General features: G+C 36.9%; 1 protein-coding gene across 1 annotated transcript in view; it reads right to left on the minus strand.

Moving 5' to 3' along the window:
* Positions 1 to 579: 579 nt before the first annotated feature.
* LOC105051204 (uncharacterized) overlaps positions 580 to 22172 on the minus strand; it is a 75499-nt gene continuing 53906 nt past the window's right edge. The window contains 7 exon segments of the mRNA XM_073243477.1: positions 580 to 841; positions 971 to 1372; positions 8320 to 8530; positions 8634 to 9371; positions 10970 to 11055; positions 11137 to 12853; positions 19679 to 19783. Coding sequence (XP_073099578.1) covers positions 987 to 1372; positions 8320 to 8530; positions 8634 to 9371; positions 10970 to 11055; positions 11137 to 12853; positions 19679 to 19783 — 3243 coding nt within the window. The 3' untranslated portion in view covers positions 580 to 841; positions 971 to 986.

Here is a 22172-nt window from a genome sequence, read left to right on the forward strand (position 1 = left end):
ATCATAATTCTGCAAAAACAGAATGTGAACGAATATCATAATTCTGTAAAGAGATGTGATAATTTTTTCAAAAGAAAAAATATGTTATAATTTTTATAAAAAAATATTATAATTTTTAAAAAATATATTATAATTTTTAAAAATAATATTTTCATCATTCAAAATTTTAAACGAAAAAATAAAATTACAGATATTAAATGCTGTTGAAAAATGATAGCTACATGATCCAATAGGATGAAATGATGCTCTTTATGCCAGATGTTCTACACTACGATGGTGCACAAAGAATTCTCGAGATCTTTTAGAACTAGCCTGTAGCCCAATCCAAAGTTGGCCTTGCCTGATGGCCTTCAGACCAGTCCTAACCCATTTCTAGCCCCAGCCTAAGTATCAAATCACTTGTTCAACCAGGAGCACAGTAACAGCCACTAAACCAAGGTCAAATGGGATTGTTTTTTATGGTAATTTTGAGGTTGCATGCTTCCCTAAAATGTTTAGTCAAACTAATCCTCATCTCTAACTCAAGAACTTCCTGACACGGTATAAAATGAACTTATATGGTAGGTGACACCACGTTCCTGGCTGAATTTGGCTTATGCTATACATTTCATAATTTTCATATGTACAGTGTCTTTTAACTCAAGAAGAAATCCCATTCCATTTTGAAGAGTTGGACCTCACTGGTACCAGAAACAAAACTCGCAATCCTAAATTTGTACATTATTGGTTAGAAAACAAAACAGGAAGACACAGGATGCCAGCTAGTGCAATTGGGATGCCAGCCATCTGTTTAGTGCCAGGCCAACTTCCATTTAACTGTTCAGGTTTCACTGGCAGGAGCCTGCAACACCCAAAGAAAAAACCACAGGAGAGGAAGAGGTAACATGGTAAGAGCACAACGCACCCAGGGATTCAAACTGATGAGTACCACTAATAGGTCAAACCTGCTGACAAGAGGTAGGGGAAGTACCCATATTGAAAGTTCATTACTGATTCATTGGTCTTTTGCTTTCCAGATGACGATTTGATGAAGAAATGGGAGGTCTAGAGGCACGGAGATGGGGAGCAGGTGCGCGCATTACGCTTCCAAATTGGTGGTCTCCATGGGTGGGGAGCACCAAGCTGAAGTGAGGCCTGACTGGATTATTTGAGAAGATTGTGGTGGTCTTTTGCATTTCCTGAACTGGTGGAACAGAAGCAGCTGTAGAGGCTGGCGGCCTGAGCCTTGATGAGGAAAGAGGTAATGGAGTTGAGGATGGAGGCGAGTTAGATTCGGCTGGAGCTCTTCTAGAAGCTGAGGCTTCAACTGGCCCCTGGGCAAACTGTGGCCGTGCCACCTGCATAGACTGCTGCATAGTACTTGAACATGCATCTGGTAAAGGAAAAGTCTACATTAGCATATACAAAGACTTGTCAGAGAGAGGACCCAATCAGCACAGTTATTGTATTCTGCCTAATTCAATGCACTGCAGCATGTATTAAGAAGATTGCAACAGAAGCAAGAGGTATGGTAAGCAAGCTAGGAAGCAACATAAATAACAATAGAAACAAGTTTTATTTGGTTCAAACTGAGTTCTGCTACATTATCAAATAATGCAATTTCCAAACTAGGAAGTCGAGAGAACTTTTACCTAAAAAAAATAATTTGACGCTACAAAGAGTTCGGATTTCTTTTTTCTGAAAATACGCTCATAATTCCATATGGTTACATAAAATGTCTATGCAAGTCATTTGTGAATAAACCACATTCAAGAACTAGGATATATATGAAAACAATAAATGGTTTTCTCTAGTAAAGAATCAAATTAAGAGAATAACAATATTAGAGATGTGCAATATTCCAGTGGAATCCTTCGCATTTCAATATTGCCTAAGTAATTTGAGTTATTTCCTAAAGGCATTAAATTATTAGAGAATATCTGAAGTCCATTCAAGGCACATTTCATGGACTGCAAAATAAACATATAGGCATGTTCGTTCCACATAAAGCTAGGAAGCACTGATTTATGAAATAGCATGCCATGTCCATATTGAATACACCAAATACTGATACTCATCGGATATTTCTAGGATACACGTTCAATAATGGACATTGAGCGTTGCATTTTTTACAAAAAAATCACTTGGGATACTTATCAAATACACTCAAGATACTTCCTCGAAACCTCTAGGAATGTGAGGGAAAGGCTTTGTCTTCATAGCTTTCTTTGCAATGAATGTTTTTTGAATGATGAACAATAAATTTTGGAGTATGCGACATTGATATTTTAGTATGAAGTATAGGTTGGAGCACCAAGGTTTTAAATACCAATATCAAACCCAGTACCCTTTTTCCATTGGAAAGATATAGTGCTGGTACCGACGATGCGTATGGAAACCGACAGCTTCCAAATAATTGAAAAAGCCATCGCAATAGTATAGACCATCAGTGTAGGCCATTACAGCTGGTATGCAGCAGTACAGACCAGTACAACTGGTATACATCAATGCAGATCAGTTCACATCAGCATACGTTGATATGGCCGGTATGCATCACCTATACAGTCGGTACGCATCAGTATAGACCAATATGGCTAGTACATCAGTGTAGATCAAGAGTTTCGGAATCGGTACCAGCAGCCGTATCGACTGGCCGGCGATACGGTCCAGTATGGCTCCATATTATACTGGACCGATGTGAACCGACGAAGGCAAAGGAAGCGAACCGGGAGAAGAAAAAGAGAAATAAAGAGAGGGAGGAAGAAAGAAGAGGGAGGGAAAGGAGTTGGAGGTGCCGCCGGACGGCCTCTGGCTGGCCGCCGTGGCCGTCGGACGGCACAATCCATGCGCACGGCACCGCAGGCATGAAACATGAATGACGTCCCTGTTTCATGGATTTTTTTAAAAAACAGAAACTTAAGTGAAACCGGCAAACCATTTGTCAGCTTCACTGTTTAATAAGTTTTTTAAAAAAAATTCAAAAAAATGAAGCCCAGCAATCCGATTGCCGACTCCACCTATTTTTTTTTAAAAAAAACATGAAGATAGCAACTGAGTTGCCGACTTCATATATTAAAATCAAAAAAAAAATCAAAACAGGGGCGAACCCCTATTTCGAAAAAGAAGGGGGCGGAGATGCGGAGGCCCTCCTCCCGCTCGACCACCCTCAGGCCCGTCGGCGTGGGCTCGCCATCCACTGGGAACCTCGTGACGGAGGCACCGTCCATCCGGTACGTCACCCCCCTAAGCTCGCTCTCTCTTTCTCGCTCTCGTAAAAGTCCTATCAGGTGATAACCGGGCCACGGAAGCCCTTTGGTGACTGCAGCGTCGGCCTCCGACAGCTAGGGATTCCCTCCCTCTCCTCCTCTCTCTCTCTTTCTCACTTTCCCTCTCTTTCCCTCTCCTCCGGTATACCAGTTTCGCCGGTCAAACCGTATCGATTCCCCATCAGTCCGGTACGGTACGGGATCTATCAGCTGGTTCGGCATGATACAGAAAATCATGGTCTAGACCAATACATATGCAGCTGTTTGGTGCCCCGACACCCATATTGATGCTAGTGTCATATTGGAGTGGTACAATACGGGTCATAGTATCCTACTCTATTATTTTTGAATCCATGATTGAGTCTGGATTTGAAATAAGACTGATGAGTTTGTGGAAGTCGATGCTACCATATAAAGTATGGGCATGTAAAAATACATATCCATCCATGTCTTATCATATCCATGTTGCATCCTACTTTTTCAAAATTTGTTGTATCAAGCATCAACTATTTGTTTCTTGTCGTATCTATATCCAAATTCATATCCATGTTTCATAGACAATAAGCTTAGAGATAGAAAAGAGTGAGTCTATAAGTTCTTTTGTTCACGAGTCCTTTGATTCATCCATATGCTTATAGCATCTGAGACCATTATCCTCTGCCTTGTCAGTATTTGATCTAGCTTCTATGTTTTAAATGTACAAATTTGTCATTACATCCTTTGTACTTCGATATAGTCAGATACACTGCTATATAGCTCATTGCATCCTATTTAGCTTTTTTTTTCTTAGGCGCTCTATTTACCAATATTTTGGATCATATAACATCATGGATCTCATTATCCTTCATAAATATTTCCACTAGATCACCAATAAATGCATGAGTCACAAAACATCCCTCACAGTTGCCCACTTCAACCACTCAACTTAGTTCTAAAGTTCATCCATGACCAGTGAGAAGAATATACCTTAGTGCTAAATGTTGGTGTAAGCCCATTGTAATAGGAGATTCACTTTGTTGCCACAACTTCTTCTAATGCTTGCCATTGCTGCATGGTGATTTAGTATACCATTTATGCAGACCCTTCTTATCACCTACCAGAGCATCTAACTTGATATCCTATCATACCATCCAAGTCACAAAGTAACATGTGTAGAGTCCTCTTTATTTTATATCTCTTTTATCATTTGCTCAAGCAAAACAAATAGCCTCTATTGCTTAATATAACACTATATTGGTTTTCCATTACTATCTTCATTTTCTAAATATTTGTTTCGGTACCCTTGCTAACAAATTATTGCTCATTAAAAATTCCATGGGTCATTCTGCAATTTTGTACGTAACAACTATGTCTATAAATGCCCAACATTTCTACCATTTAATATTTTCATTATTTTCTATGGATGGTTTCGCATTGTAACCCATAATTCTTGATTAAAACAAACTTACATGAAACTATATCTTTAAATAACAAACAAAATGCAAGCTACTTTCCCACTAGTAATACTCCATAATCACTAGATTCAAAGAGGCAACTTCAACTTCAAATTATTTGAGAACTATGTTGATTTCTCATATTCAGTTCACTTTCCAAAAGGCGGACAGGATGGGGCCAAAATTTCAACATTTGAATGCTAAGGTATTTCTTGAATCTTAAGATACCATAAATTTAGTTTTACTGAAACATTGCTAAAACCAAAAAGCCCGGTAAGAAAAGTCATAAAACTAAAAGGCATTTCACCTAAAATGACACTAAATTTGTCATGCCCAAAATCCGGAACATGATATTACCACTATGCAAACATATGGTGTCGCCCACAATAGAAAATCCGTATAAAATTTATACAATGATAAAAGTGGTCCAAAAGTTTTTTTTTCCAATTAATTAAACAAAGGGGTGCGCATACGGAGCATCTAGATCCAGCATGTAAATATTCAAAGCTACAAAACTCATAATTTCATATTTATAAACTAAATTTACTATTAGCCCGCTATTATGTTTGGAGCTTAGTATCTCGACCTCCACTTGATTTATCCCTCCCCACTCTAGCAACCTTATTTATCTGAAAAGAACAAAGAAATTGATAAGCTTCCCAACTTAGCAAGTAACCATGCATAAAGATGAGTGGTGTTATATGCAACTGTAAAGTACGTATGCATCTATTAAATTTTCAATATTTTTTGGTTATGTTAAATTTTGAAACATTTTAGGCATTTGTCCTTCCTGGTCATTTTATCATTCAAAATCAGCTTTTGGATTTGCCCACCAAACACACAGCAAACCACTTCTATAGCTTCAGAATAGTTTTTGGATCTTAACGGCCAAATAGTTTTCTAGCAAAAAAACTATTTTATCTTGAAACAACTTTTGACATCAAAATGCAACTTTTGCCAAAAACTGCTTTTTGATCAAAAGCTACAGCATCCCTGGCTTTAGCCATGTATTTGAAGCATTTCATAATAACCGCATAATAAAACATATCATAAAATCAATCATGCTATTGCATATGCATCAATCATGCAAATTTCATAAATAGCCATATCATAGCATAAAAACAATACTCTTGGACTAAATACTAAAGTCATCTTATACCTATGACAGCCATATTCAACTGGACATCTTAGTCTACCAACTATTATACCCACTAGTGGGACTATATGCCAACTATTATACCCGCTGGTGGGGCTGTATGCCAACTATTGTATCCACTAGCAAGGCTATATGCAAACTATTATATTCACTAGCAAGGGCTATATGCCAACTATTATACCCGCTGTGAGGGTCCAGAGCTATCTAAGAACCTGAAATCTTATTTCTTAATCATATTTTCTTAAGTCATATTTTTATATTTTCTTAAATCGTTAATGAATAAGATACTAAATAGGTTTATAGAGTTCATAATCCATAAATAGTCTTCCAAAGCCATCATGAAAATTATTCATAGTAAATAAACTATTTTTAGAAAAGTTCATAATTCTTAATTAGACCCTCTATATATCATCTTCGTAGCAAAATATACTTTTTCATAAGTATCTATAAGGCAATGTTATAAAAACATTAATCATTTCACAATCATATGCTTGAACCTCAATTTTTAAGAAAATACAGAGCCAATTATACTTTACATTTTTATTCTTCATTAAAATTCACTAGTAATTCAAAAATTAGCAAAGTTCGTGTCCAAAACTATTTAAGAAGATAAATTAACTTATATTTAACTACTTAAAATTCTAAATACTAAATAAGAAGGTCTAGGGGCCCAAAAGGACTTGATCAGGCTTCACATCCAAATCAGGGGAAAGAGATGAGAAAGACTGATCCAAGTGGCTTTCGCAACACCGATCCAGGACCCCCAATCAGGGTCCACTTGACAAGTACATAGGGAAGAACAAGACCATCAAGTGAAATCTACAAGTCAGGTGGAGAGAAAAAGGTTCAACCCAAGGATGGGATCTCTTATTTTATTTTATTTTATCTATTTATTATTTTTCAATTTTATCCCTCTCTTTTTTTACCTTTTTTTTTATTCTCGCTCTGTCCCTCTTTCTTTCTAGCAAAACAGGGGGCATGAGCCCTCTCTTCACTAGAACATGGGAATAACAGGAAGGGCATGATGGCCCGGTGGTGGTCCTACTCAATGAGGGTGCCGATCACAAGAGCCCAGCGAGGGCACTGATCAGGGGAGCCTGACAATGGGGAAACAACCTCCAAAGGAGGTGGCAAGGCTGAGGAAGAGGAGCAGGGGAGGGATTTTGAGGCTATTCTCCTGTGATCCATTGTTGGATTTGGACCACGAAGGAGGATCAAGCAAAGGGAAGAATAAGGGAGGAGATCAGGGCTTCTCACCTCGGTTCCGACAAAGATCCAGTGTGATGATGAGGAACTCAATCTTCAATGATGCAATCTGAGGCACGGTGGGAGATAGAGGAGGAGATTGTGGTCATGGTCTCGGGAGGAGAAGGCCGGCTGACCAGCGATCTCCTTGCACTTGCCTTTCCAATTTGGTGGCTCGCCAATAGAGGAAATCCAACAAAAAATGGAAAGAACAAGGTAGGGCACTGGCAATCACAGTGGCCGGGGTCTTTCCTTCCCTTTTTTTTTTCTTCTTGTTGCTATGTTGCCAGCTGGACCGCCCAGCCAAGAAACAGCTGGGCAAGCTGGGCGATCCAGCTGGGCAAGGAGGGGTTACGGGATGGTCCATGGGACAATCGCTTGGGATTTGACTGGGCTCCCACTAAATTACTCTTAGTGCCTCATTAAAATAATTCATTTTTAAATTTTTGCATCCATATCATATATACATGTAATTAAGTTTTTGACGTGTAGATTGGGATACTACAGAAGAAAGCTACATCTTTCCCTTCTACATTTAAGCATCTTATCTTTCACTTCCAGCCGTTTAAGCTCGTGTCTTCTTGCTCCTACTATATGCATTCTAAATATACCAGCCTATGCTATGTGGTCACTTTGCCCTTGGTATCACCATGCGATATTTCCATGTCATTTTTTCTTCTTAATAAGAAAAAAAATATATCTTTAAAAAATCTGATCTACTCTTGAAAGTAATGAAATGTTCATGTCTCTCATGAAAATATACATCTATATTTGCTAGATCATATGCTCATCTTTTTGTAAAAACAGTAAGCAACCACATTTTTACATTTGTTTATTAGAATCCATTTATCATCTTAACATATGCTAGTAGGTCATCTCTGTACCTTTTCCCTTTAACATTTACATGTGAATCTCTACAACTACTTAAACATACTAAATATTAAACCTGATACAGATCTGATCTGCCAAAATGAAATCATGTGATTAACATATACATATTTGTATGTGATAATGAAAAGAAGTGCACCTATATGAGAAGAGAATTTTTTATTATATTTTTCAGATAACATCTTTACCTACGAAAATGCATGATATTACAAAATAGACATCTATGCATCTTTTATCCACTATAGAGCTAATTTGTAGCTTAGAACATAAAAGAAAACTAGCTGGCAGATTTAACTTGCCACTATCAATTAAACAAGATAGATAGAATGAAATTCTGGTCATGAGTTCATACCTTTATAGGCATTTGCAGCTCCTTCAATGATTTCATTCAATGTCTCCTGAAACCCCTCCACTAATTTTTGATGCCTTTGAATTTTTTTATAAATTATGTCAAGTCTTGGTCTGCTATCTGCCAATTTTATCTCTGCATCTTGAATTAGTGCATCATATTTTCTTCTAAGTTTATCAAACTCTCTGTCACACTCCAACCTAAGTTGAAGTTTCTGTCCAACAAAAAACAGAGACACAATCACAATACAGCTGGAGCAGTATCTGATAAAATGAAGAACCAAAGAATAACTAGAAGAAAATATATTAAGCAATAACCATTTCTTCATGCCACTGGGAAAATGAATCTTTAAACCCATGTAATCTCATCAGCTCATCGTGGAGTGGGTTGGAATAAGGATCTTGTTGAGGCATGGATGGTAGCATTGCACAATTTAATGGAAAATTACTGCCTGCCTCCGGTTGAACATCAGTGTTACTGGGATAGGGAGTTCTTGTGGAAGGAATATCAGTAATGGGCGGTGACAGGTGGACAAATGGTTGTGAGAATTGTTTTCTAGATTGCCCCAGCTGTGCAGCTGCAGCTACAACTGGCTGTTGCAAAGATCTTTCGGTAAGTTGAGCAGAACAATGTATTTGATTGCAAGGTTTCTGGTCACTTCCCACAGTTGCAGGTGTATTTGTATGACCACGCATGCCTGAAGTCAAGCCAATAGACGGAGGCAAAGGTTGAGAGAATTTATGGTTAGATTGCCCTGGCTGTGCAGCTGTGCCTAGAACTGACTGTTGTGCTGAGGATTCTGTTAGTTCAGAAGAACAATATACATGATTGCACAGCTCTTGATCACTTCCTAGAGGTGCCGGAGTGCCAGGCAAGCCAACAGATGGAGGCAGCCCCAGATCTGAGACTGTTAAATTATGAATGCTCAAGTCAACTTCTTGCACTCCTGCATCAACTGAACATGATGCAGGAAAAGCATTACTTAGAGTACTAGAGCATCGGTCACCTCCCACTCTAGACACAGCAGACTTTTCCTGTTTACCAATGGAAGGTACCTGGTCAGGCATAACTATGATGAGAAACCAAACTAAGATGGCCATCATCATGTTGTGCTAAGCTTTCACATCATAAATACTGTGAAACAGACAATGACCATAACAGTGAGGTATATTGTCCAACTAAGCCAACCAAACCATAATTCTAATCAGTTTTGTAGAGCATTTGTAATTCAAATGACAAACATGTTTTCTAGAAATGAATTTTGTCAAACCCGGATATAAAAGAAACTTTATCAGGAATTATCCATAAGAACATAACATATTGAATTACTTTTACCCAGTTCAAGTACAAAATGTAGTACATGACAATTTGAGAAGTAATGTATAAGCAAAAGGCAACAGGATATTTAAATAATAAATATGATATATTTTTTTTGAACTGTATTACAATACTGCGAGAAGTAGACTGTCAAACTAACAACAGCCACCCAAGTGTTCTTTCATAAAAATCAAGGTAACATATCTTACTTGAGTCTTGGAAAGATTTTCTCAAGGTCTAAACTCCTGCAAAATTTGTGACTGAAATTCCAAGAATCCAAAATGAATAAAAAACATCCATTTCAACCAAGCATATTCATGTGCAAATTTCTGTTATAAAAGATAAATTTAAAAACCATACAGAAGTCCTGCTTGAATGAAAAAACAGCTGATAAATCTCCATGTGTTGGTTGCCCTTTATGACTGGACATAAATGCAGTGGGCTGAAAACTGAATATCAACATCCTTTAAGGCACAATATTGGCAGATAAAGCATAACCATACTCCATTAGGCTAGTTAACAGCTAGCTTGGTATCATGTTTATGCTCCAGTGGATAGTTAAATCACCTGTACAGAGCTTTCACGTTTATACTTAACAATGCAGACCAAGGTTCACAATCTTGGTAACAGACTCTGTACCAGTACCATATTGGTAAAATATCAAGATGCCCAATAAAGAAATTTGGCATACCAGGTGTACCAGGAATTGGTTCAGTACCAGTACAGTCCAGTACGCCTTGTATAGGGCGATATGCACTAGTACCATGAACCTTGGCATGGACTATTTATCCCTGATAATAAGCCCAGTAAATCAGGTGATTTTCCAGAAGCCACAACTGAAAGTTCGAATCAGATTTCTTGACAAGCTTAAAAATGTATGTTTTGCTTCGGAATAACTTCTGTATAAATAGTTCTGTATCAGCTTGTTAGTAAATTCAATCTTCACTGCTAACCGAGCAGTGCCTCTTCTTAAAAATAGAAAAGGTCAGCTCCTTCGTTTTGTTGATTAAATATGTAATCAGAAAGACTATTTCAGCTCGAAATGACTGCTTAAAGTTTTTGATATATAATGAGAAGTTTGGATGGGTAGAAGAGCAAGTACTAACCCCACAAACAATTTTTTCCAAACACCTAAAATTATGTTTTGTTTATACATTCACTTTTGTTTTCTAACTAAACAGCTTGAAAGACATTTAGATTAGCTTAAGCAGCTTTTTTTGAACTTGCCATTAGCTCAAACAAATGTCATCTAATGGAGGCAGTCCAACCACCAAAAATAAAATGCACTAACATCAGACAAATCTGATTAAGATTTGATAAGTGTTGGGGAGGTTACCTGATTCCATGATGCAGAAGCATCACATCCAGAACATTCTGATGCATGTGAAAAGAAACAGGACTCTGACTGACCTTGCCGAGGACCTGTCAAGCAAACACATTTAGAACTCACACCTCCACATTTTTTGCTGTCAACAGTTAGTAAAACTGAAAAATAGGTCTCACCTCCATCAAATTCATCACAAATAGCATTCATTTCATTGGAATGAGAAGCTGGATTTGCGGATTTCAGAGGCATATTGTCTGCACTTACATACTGGATTATTGGTGAAATATTAGAAGATGGTCTACTTGGTTCATGAGATTCTACTATATTTGTGCAGTTGGACATAGAATCAGGCTGATTACTTGGTTCAAAATGTTCGACTGGTCCCCTCGTGAGATCTGAAGAACTAGCTGCTGCTTTATTGTCCACTGAACTCTCATATCTATGACGTTCATGCTTGAATTTCTCCAGCTTAAATCCAGTAACTGACAAAGGAAGCTTATCAAAACATGTTTCAAGTACACCAGCTTTAGCTTCTTCCAACCAGCGATCCCTAATCTGCTTCTCCTTATTCCTAGCCTTTATCTGCATGCGTACAAATCTTCTATGCTGGCACTTCATATGCTGATTGAATTCATTCATTCTTTTTGCAAGATCCTGCTCTAGTAATTTAATTTTATGCTCTCGGACCACAGGACCAGTATGCATACCATGAATCTGATCCAACTCCAAATTATGAATTTTAATCAATTCCATCTTTTGCTCATCTCTCATAATTTTGAATTCTAGCAGCTCTATATTTTGCCTTAAAAGGAGTTCATCTAACCTTCTTGAACAAATTCTATCAATCAGATCCATTTGTTTCTTCAAGAGCTCATCCTTCAATGACTTAATTTGCTGGTGAGTCTTTACTAAAGGAGTTTCAAGGATAGAATTCTGCTCCTGCTGCACCAAATTTAGTTGTACACAAGGCATATGTGCAACAGGACTCTTTCCTAACTCACCTTCCTCTAGTTCGTCATCCAACAATGTTAATTTTGGACTAGTTTCATGCATGCAATCTTTATGATCATCATTTCCAGGCACAGATGACTGACTGAATCTATTCACCAAATTTTGTTGCTCAGAGGGCGTATGACCGACAGGACTCTTTCTGATCTCATCTTTCTCCAGTTCACCATCCATTGATGTTAGTTTTGGACCAGTTTTACACATGTTGTCCTTAATGTCATCATTTACAGGAACAGATAACTGACCCATTCTAATACTAGCTTCTCCTATTCCTTCATGATCAAAAGGTACAATTTTTGAACTGTCTTCATGTACAACACATCTGAAAACATTTTGTGCTTGCATAGATGTCAGATCCTTCCTTATTTCACCTTCTTTCATTTTCTCATCACCATATGATGCAGTCTCTGAACTATCATCATGCATGATGTATATAACAGCATATTTGCTAGGCATTGATGATAGACTCTCTCTGATTTCGCCTTCTTCCAGAACTTCATCATCAGATAGTGTCTTCTTCAAATTAACTTCATGCATGAAATCTTTAGCAGTGTTGTTTTCTGGAACAGATGACTCACACACTCTTATCTCGCATTTCTCCATTACATGATGATCAGATGATGATCTTCCTGAAATTTCTTCATGTATGATGCCTTTATGAATGTCATGTTTTGGAAAAAATGTCTCAATCATTAGAGAATTTGGTTGAACAGTATTTTCTGACACACCAGATGGATGAGAAAAAAAATCTTTTAGAAACTTTAATTTTGCGTAAACTAGCTCCACCTCTTGCTCTTTGCACTCAAAGTTTAAATACCTCTTTGCAAGAGCAAGTGATTCCTTGTGGTTGATCTTGTGCTTTTGCAAAGATGCTGCCATCCAACACTAAAAAGTTTTACAGCAGAAGTTTAAGAAGTTAGGGATACAAAAATACAGCAAATATCAAAGTTCCAATATTCAAGTAAAAAGGTAAAAAAAATAAAACGCCCATGGGAAAAGGAGGACAACTTCATCAGATATTGTTGGCAATAATTATATATCAGGTGACACCATGACAAGGCCACATTGTTAAACTGTCATCGCCAAAATTACCCCAATGCTAGATATTAGTTGATGTGCTGCAGTACCTTGTATGATGCCCAATCTAGGTATGCCATACCTGGAACTGGTATGGCTACATCTAACAACATGGTGGAAGCATTATTCGGTGATGATGGCATTTATAGTCAGGAAAAAGGGAAAAAACAAAAAAATTAGCACTGAAACATCAACTGAAGTATGCATTTTCCCATCTATTCAACTCGGTTTTATAGGATCAAAGTATGATATGCTAACTATAAGAATGGATAACGACCCATAAACCTTATGTCAAATCAAATAGGTGCCAACTTCCTAGCCAAGGTAAATTAGGGCATGCCATGAATCCTGGAGCGCTAATTGTTGGGGCACAAATCAAATACCAAAGGAATCAAATTGGAATACAATGTCCATTTCAAACCTCCAAAGCTATCATGAATAAATCAAGTAAAACAGTAGCGGATGGTACTGGATGGTGGACAATGCAGTTCAGTTTGTTTTTTTTTTTTAACCCTCATTTTTCCTACAGCTTCCCCTCCATTTCCCTGCCTTGCTGGCTCCCCATCCTCTGTTTACTCCATCAGCTTCCCCTCCACCTGCTTCCCTCACAGTTCTAACATGTCCCATGTGCCAATAAAGTACTATTCCAGCACGGCGCTAACCTGATCCCCAACCGATATTGGCATTTAGTCTTGCTTGGCATATTAAATTTTCGCCCACAATTTTTCTATTGAAATATGACTCTGTTGCTTATTTGATTGTTAGTCTCCTGTTTAAAGGTCAAAGGTTCCCTTTCTGACATACAACCTTGGATATATCAAACAGGTTTTACTTGAATGCAAGTACTGAGGTTATTATTTAGTGTGAAAGCTTGCCTCTTAGATTGACGAAAATTTTCGTTACAAGATCCACAATGGTGCCTAATTAACCTGAAACACCTGAGGAGATGATGAAAGTGATGGAATATTTTGGGAAAAGAAGGCGTACAAGTCAAGAAAATCATAGCAAGCTTGGTTCAAATATGCTACAAGCTTTTGAATTTGTGAACTGAAAAGCATGAGGATGTATGATTTTAAAGACTAATGGTCTATTGCAAACAAGAGAAAAAGGAAGCATAAGAAATAAAGGGTGTTATTTTGGGATCCAATATAATGGTGGTGGGTATAATTGAGTAACAGAGTCCAATATAATAGAAAAACTGAATGATTCAACAGCATAAGCAGGAATACACAAGGCAATAGGTTTTTAGGAGGAAGCAAAATTAGCAACAAGTTCATGCTTTTATGGATAAGCATGTTGAGAAAACACTTGTTGCTTGTTCGTATGCACTAGATTGGTCTGGTGAGCTCCTTCCATTTATAGCAACATTAACATATTTCCACATCATGATTAGCATGATTCAGTAGTTAGGAAGAGGAAGTGTTATCCCCACCCCTCCAAGGCCATGGACTTCTGTCTTGATAAGAAGGTTGAAAAGATAAGGACAAATATGTCCGTTTTTAGGACGCAACCAAGGCTCTATCACATCATCACCCCCATGGATTTGAGGGAAATGGTTTTCAACATGTGACAAACAAGAAAACCAATTATAAAAGAAAAGAAAAGCTAAGGAAAAGGGAGAAAAGAAAGGCTAAGGAAGACGGACATGTTACAAATATGTCCTTTTTTATGATGCAACCAATGCTCTATCACATTATCACCCCCATGGATCTGAGGGAATTTATTTTCAACATGTGACAAACAAGAAAAAGCAATTATAAAAGAAAGGAAAGGCCAAGGAAGAGGGAGAAAAAATTATCAGACTCCATGGTCTTCATGTCCCATTGGATACATTTGTGGTGTTTCGGTTTGGTATGGGCAACACTATAGGCAAGAGGTTAAGGAATTACAATGATTTTACATTGGAACTTGGAGCCAAGTGACATTATCAAATGGATCTAAGAAAAACTAGAGAATTTTCCTTGTCATCATTTTCCACTGGAAGTAAGGAGATAAAAAATAACATACTGAAATCATAATATGCGGTTGCAAAAGGAGGACAAAATTTAAATGGCATAAGCCGCATAACTAAGAGAAAAGTTTGACCAACTTATAATTGTATTAGTCTACTGGAGAACGATTGGAGCGACAGTAGATGGGAAGGACTCATTGATGCTAAAAGATATTGCTAACGTCGAAACAAGCCAATGTACTAGAGCTAGAGAATAAAGTTGACAGGGAACAAGTTAAATTAAAGCTAAGAGTAATCAAACTGGGACAAATAAAAGGTGTCCTTAGGATAGCTGGCACTATAGATGACAATGAGTATGATGATGGTCATGCTAATCATTTATCATTGTGATGGGGATAGGAATGATGATTTTGGAAGCATTGGACAAGAAGAATATGTCTCATACATATGACCAAGCTAATGGTTAGTTGAACTCAAAAGTGAGTCAAATTACGGTGACTCCCATTCAACAAATAAGAAGGGAGATGCTTAGGTGTTTGTGATTTTAGTGGCACAAACAATTTGCATTAATCCACCCAGTAGTGCACAGGAGGCCAGCAATCTCACCATGTATCAGGACTATACAGAAGTTAATTTTAGCTATCAAACCATGTGCCATATTTGAAAATGCTTTGACCATGGACATATGTCTCCTACATATGAACAAGGTAATGGTTGGTTCAAGTCAAAAGTGAGTCCAATTACAGTGACTCTCATTCAACATATAAGAAGGAAGATGCTTAGGTGTTTGCGATTATGGTGCCACAAACAATTTGCACTAATCCACCCAGTAGTGCACAGGATGCCAACAATCTCACTATATATTAGGACCACACAAGATAATTTTAGCTAACAAAACCATGTGCCATATTTGAAAATGCATTGAACATGGACAAATGCAGATACTTTTAGCCGCCACGTTTAGGATGCTGAAATGGTAGTAAGAATTATCATGAAATACTCCATCTTCATAAATCTAACTGAAATTATTTAAGAGATGATAGATTACACATGGCAAGTTTTGCAACTGTTTGATGTGATTACGACATTTTTCAATTGCTGACCACATAGCTTTGTTGTATACCTCGCATTCTAGTTTGCAGGTTTGCAATATTCAAATTGAAAAAGAAAAACATATTAAATAATGAACATCAATACAGGCATGGTATTCCGTACCGACCCAAACCGATCGGTACGTTCTGTACCATACTGTACCGATGAGGAACCGATTCGGCTCAGGCTGGTTTTCTGAAAAATAATCTGAACCAGACCAAACCGATCGATTCGACATGGTATTGGCCTGAACCACCCGATGTCGAACGGCTTGGTTTGGTGCGATGCGGTGCGGTACCGATTCAGTCCGGTTTGCCTTAGTTTTCTTTTTTTTTTTTTTGACTGTTGGATGAAATTTTTTCTGAATTTTTTATTATCGGTACGATCCGATATCATATCGTACCGTACCGACCGACAATCGATACGGATTTCAGTACCGAGTCCGTGAACTTTGAATATAGGTATTCCGTATCCGTCCAAACCGACTAGTACACCCCATACCGTATCGTATCACCGGAGAACCGGTCTGGTTTAGATTGGATTTTTGAAAAATAGTCTGAATCGGACTGAACTAATCGTTCGATACAGTATCAACTCGAACCGCCTGATATTGGGTGGTTTGGTCTGGTTCGGAGCCGGTTCGGCACGATTTTTTTTCTTTTTTTTTGTTGTTAGGTGAGATTTTTTTTGATTTTTTTTTTATATCCGGTATGGTATGATACCGTATCGATTGACAACCAATACAGATTCTGATATCGAGTCCACGAACCTTAACTCATAAGCTTGAATTTCATGTCTTATTTTCTCTAAAATCTAAGCAGACCATTTTGTCAATGAATTCAAAGATTTACAATATTTTCTTAATTTAAGTCCTTGTAATACTTTGATTTAAATTATTTTTGACCTAAAAAATTTCCAACTAGTATGCTCCAGTTTGGTTCTGGTTGAACCTTGCTACTAACACTACAATTATAACTCAACATACACAAAAGATAATTTTAGCTAACAAACCATGTGCCATATTTGAAAATGCTTTGAACATGGACAAATGCAGATACTTTTAGCAACAGTGTTTAGGATGCTGAAATGATAATAAGGATTATCATGAAACATTCCATCAAGATTTGCCATCTCGGTACCGACGGCCATTTCGGCCAGCCGGCGGTATGGTTCGGTACGGTTCCATACTGTACCAAACTGAAAGCGAACCCACGAAGGCACCGGACCCGAATCGAGAGAAGAAAAAGAGAGAAAGAGAGAGAGGGAGGAAGAAAGAAGGCACCGGACCCGAATCGAGAGAAGAAAAAGAGAGAGAGAGAGAGGGAGGAAGAAAGAAAAGGAGGGAGAGGAAGGAGAGGGAAGGGCCGTCGGACGGACTCGGGATGGCTGTCGTGGCCGTCGAATGGCGCAATCCACACGCACGGCGCCGCAAACGTGAAACAGAGACGACATCCCTGTTTCATTATTTTTTTAAAAAAATCAAAACTTAAGTGAAGCCGGCAAATGGTTTGCCGGCTTCATTGATTTTAATTTTTTTAAAAAAATATTTAAACAGTGAAGCCGGCAAATAGTTTGCCGGCTTCACGGTTGATCTTCATTTTTAAAAAAGGGGATGCATGAACAAGGGCGACAGCCCCTGTTCCACGATCACGATGCCGCCCACGCCGCTTCCGCCAACCCCCCCAGCGAAGCCCACATCTGCGACCGTGATGCCATCCGCTCCCATCTCCAATGATCTGCCCCTCTTTCTCGCTCATTTCAAAGCCCTATTAGGCGAACCAACAAGCCACGGACGCTTCCGCGGCCTTTCGACGGCCGCAGCGGACCACTGTCGGCCTCCAACGGCTCCCACCTCCCTCTCCTCTCTCTTTCCCTCTTTTTCCCTCCCTCCACCAGTATACCATTTGAACCGGCCGAACCATGCAAGTTCCCCGCCAGTCTAGCTCGGTACGGGATGTACCAGTCGATTCAGCATAGTACAGCATTCCATGGACTCCATCTTCAAAAATCTAACTGAAATTATTTAAGAGATGATAGATTACACATGGCAAGTTTTGCAACTATTTGATGCGATTATGACATTTTTCAATTGCTGACCACTTAGTTTTGTTGTATACCTCGCATTCTAGTTTGCAGGTTTGCAATAGTTGAATTGAAAAAGAGAAACATATTAAATAATGAACATCAATACATTGCTCATAAGCTTGAGTTTCATGCCTCATTTTCTCTAAAATCTAAACAGGCCATTTTGTCAATGAATTCAAAGATTTATAAAATTTTCTGAATTTAAGTCCATGTAATACTTTGATTTCAATTATTTTTGACCCAAAAAATTTCCAACTAGTTTGCTTAAGTTTGGTTCTGGTTGAACCTTGCTACCAACACTACTCCAGCTATAATTCAACATACACACAAGATAATTTTAGCTAACAAGCCATGTGCCATATTTGAAAATGCTTTGAACATGGACAAATGCAGATACTTTTAGCCGCTCGTGTTTAGGATGCTAAAATGATAGTAAAGATTATCATGAAACACTCCTTCAGAAATCTAACTGAAATTATTCAAGAGATGATAGATTACACATGGCAAGTTTTGCAACTGTTTGATGTGATTATGACATTTTTCAATTGCTGACCACTTAGTTTTGTTGTATATCTCGCATTCTAGTTTGCAGGAAAGCAATATTCAAATTGAAAAAGAGAAACATAATGAACATCAATACATTGCTCATAAGCTTGAGTTTCATGTCTCATTTTCTCTAAAATCTAAACAAACCATTTTGTCAATGAATTCAAAGATTTACAAAATTTTCTGAATTTAAGTCCTTGTAATACTTCGATTTAAATTATTTTTGACCTAAAAAATTTCCAACTAGTTTGCTTCAGTTTGGTTCTGGTTGAACCTTGCTACCAACACTACTCCAGCTATAATTCAACATACACAGAAGATAATTTTAGCTAACAAACCATGTGCCATATTTGAAAATGCTTTGAACATGGACAATGTAGATACTTTTAGCCGCAGTGTTTAGGATGCTGAAATGGTAGTAAGGATTATCATGAAACACTCCAACTTCAGAAATCTAACTAAAATTATTTAAGAGACGATAGATTACACATGGCAAGTTTTGCAACTGTTTGATGTGATTATGACATTTTTCAATTGCTGACCACTTAGTTTTGTTGTATACCTCGCATTCTAGTTTGCAGGTTTGCAATATTCAAATTGAAAAAGAGAAACATATTAAATAATGAACATCAATACATTGCTCATAAGCTTGAGTTTTATGTCTCATTTTCTCTAAAATCTAAACAGACAATTTTGTCAATGAATTCAAAGATTTACAAAATTTTCTGAATGTAAGTCCTTGTAATACTTTGATTTAAATTATTTTTGACCTAAAAAATTTCCAACTAGTTAGCTTCAGTTTGGTTCTGGTTGAACCTTGCTACCAACACTACTGCTATAATTCCACATACACATAGTGAACATAAGAACTACGATAAATGATCTTACAGACAGAACAGTAGGACATTGGAATCCTTATGCATTTCACCAAAATCTACACAATGGCGTTTATTTTTTACCAGTGAAATAATGAAGCCTTCCAATAAAGTTTCTGATCCCAAACTAAAATGATGATTCTTCATAATATACATAAGAAACAATTCAGCCAGATGCTTGACTTCATCCTGCAAGTAAAATTACGCATATCCAATCAGATATATATTTCATACAAGAACTGATTTGCAAATCATTAACTACCATGGTTTCAGTTGAATTTCATGAGAAGTAATGAATGAGGGAAAATCAGGATTGTGCATATCAAGGTTTTAAATCTCCTGGGATGGGGCTATCTCAGTTTTTCTATGGAATGGGACGCATCATCATCCCGCCCCGTCCCAACACTTGGGGTAGAGGATGTCCCAAGACGTCTTGATCGGGATGGTGAGATGCTAACGGGACGGTCCTGTCCTGACACGTGGGATAATACCTCATCCTGATGTCCCACGGCACATCCCATTGGGACTAATGGTGGATCCATTTGAGAAAAATGTGGGGTCAATTGACCCCACAAAAAAAAAGTTGCCCCCGTGCGTATATACTAGTAGAAAAGCCACACCGATCCGTGGAAAAAGTCAAAATTGACCCCACAACATTAGACATATATATATATATATAAGTAAGAAAAGCCAATAAATTGATGTGGGGTTTTTTTTGGATTAGGTATGTCCCTTTTAGCTTTTTTTTTTTATAACATTCTTTCAGTTTTCTCAGTTTTCTCTTTTTTCACTCATATAAAATATATATGATCAGAATAAATTTTGATTAGCCATTATAATTTTAACATTTAATAATATCTATGATTTAGCTATGATGCTTCTTTATAATATTTTATTATAAAAAATATTAAAATATTATATATTATTCTTTTTATGTATTTTATTATTTTTAAAAAATAATATTTTATTTTTTTTTTCTTTCTTTCTTTTTCACAACCCCTCCGCTTCTTTTATTATATTGACCCCATAAAGCAAAATTTCTGGATCCACCACAAGCTGAGACCTGAATCCTTACCACATATAAATATGAATTAATAAAAGACCGCATAACACAATCTTGAGAATCCTAAGAAATAATCATCAAACAATTTTGAACATGAAAGGAGAACCTCTAAAACTAATATAAAATAAACATTTCCATTTGGCAAACTAATAGTTCAAAGAAAAATAAATGATATAATAGTTTATTTAGATTGACAACTCAAAGATGAACCCATTCCAAGTAAACCAAGAAAATCAAGCGCATAGTCGATTTTCAAAAATTAAATCTACCCAAGACAAGAATTTACGTACCATTGGGATCAAGGTTCGCTGTATCGGTACTGGACCGGTACGGTATGGTACCGGTACCGTACCGACACACGGTACGTCTAGACGTACCGGTCCGATACCGATACACAATATTTTTTTTATTTTTAATTTTTTTTTAAATTTTTAAAGTTAATAATTGATAAATATAACCTCAATATGGCATTATATTGCATATTATTAACATATTTGGGTTCAATTTGGAGTTAGGTTGCGGTACAAAAACTCTTGATCCAAAATTTCAAACATATATTTATTTACATTATATTTCAACTATGTTATCTTAAAACTAAAAAAAAAATATATAAAATACGCATTAAAATATATCTAAATATTTAAGTACAAAGCGCAATAACTGACATACGAACCTTAAGATGTACTGTGTATTTAATTTCTTGTCAAGTGTTTGTGACGCTCGTAGATGTTTGGATCATCAACATAGTCTGAAGGGATATCAGTCCAACCCTCTAACCAAGCTGCACTGTACACTCGAATATTCATCATCCCATAAGGCATCCTCTCTAGATTGTAAGACATCTCAGACCTCTCGCTAAAATTCTGACTCTGAGAAGTATCCTCTAGATGATGGTACGGTTGAGGAGCCCATCCAAATATGCCAGTAGCAAAATCTGATCCGTAAGATGCTCGAGGCTGCATAGGATGGTAACCACTAGAAGATGCCTTGGATGCACCATATGCATATGGATCATAAAGTGGTTGTGGATAATAGGATCCATAATGCGAGGATGATCCAGATACATCCATAGACCCTACTCCACGTGCAAGATCGTCCGCAGTATATATATATAATTAAAATATATGCAAGTATAACAAAACACGATAGTTTAATGATAATTAAAATAATTATATATAATTTTAAAATAATTTTAATAATTATTTTAAAACTTATAAATTCAAAACAGATATGTTATATGCTTCAAATAATATTTTTAAATTAACTAAAATATAACACTATTTTTATATATTTTTTATTTTATAATTAATTTTTTTAATTTAAATAATTAAAAAAATAATTTTTTAATTTCAAATATTTTAAAAAAATTTGAGATTAGATTTAAGTAGCTTGAATCATTCTAAACATGATTTCCAAACTCTGATTTTTTTCTCTTAAATTTATTTTTTTTTAATTTTTAAATGAATAAATATATAATTAATGAAAATTAACAATTTTGATGTTATCGTGTAGATC

This window comes from Elaeis guineensis, chromosome 9 (genome assembly GCF_000442705.2).
Source record: "Elaeis guineensis isolate ETL-2024a chromosome 9, EG11, whole genome shotgun sequence".
In the NCBI taxonomy this organism is placed as follows: domain Eukaryota; kingdom Viridiplantae; phylum Streptophyta; class Magnoliopsida; order Arecales; family Arecaceae; genus Elaeis; species Elaeis guineensis.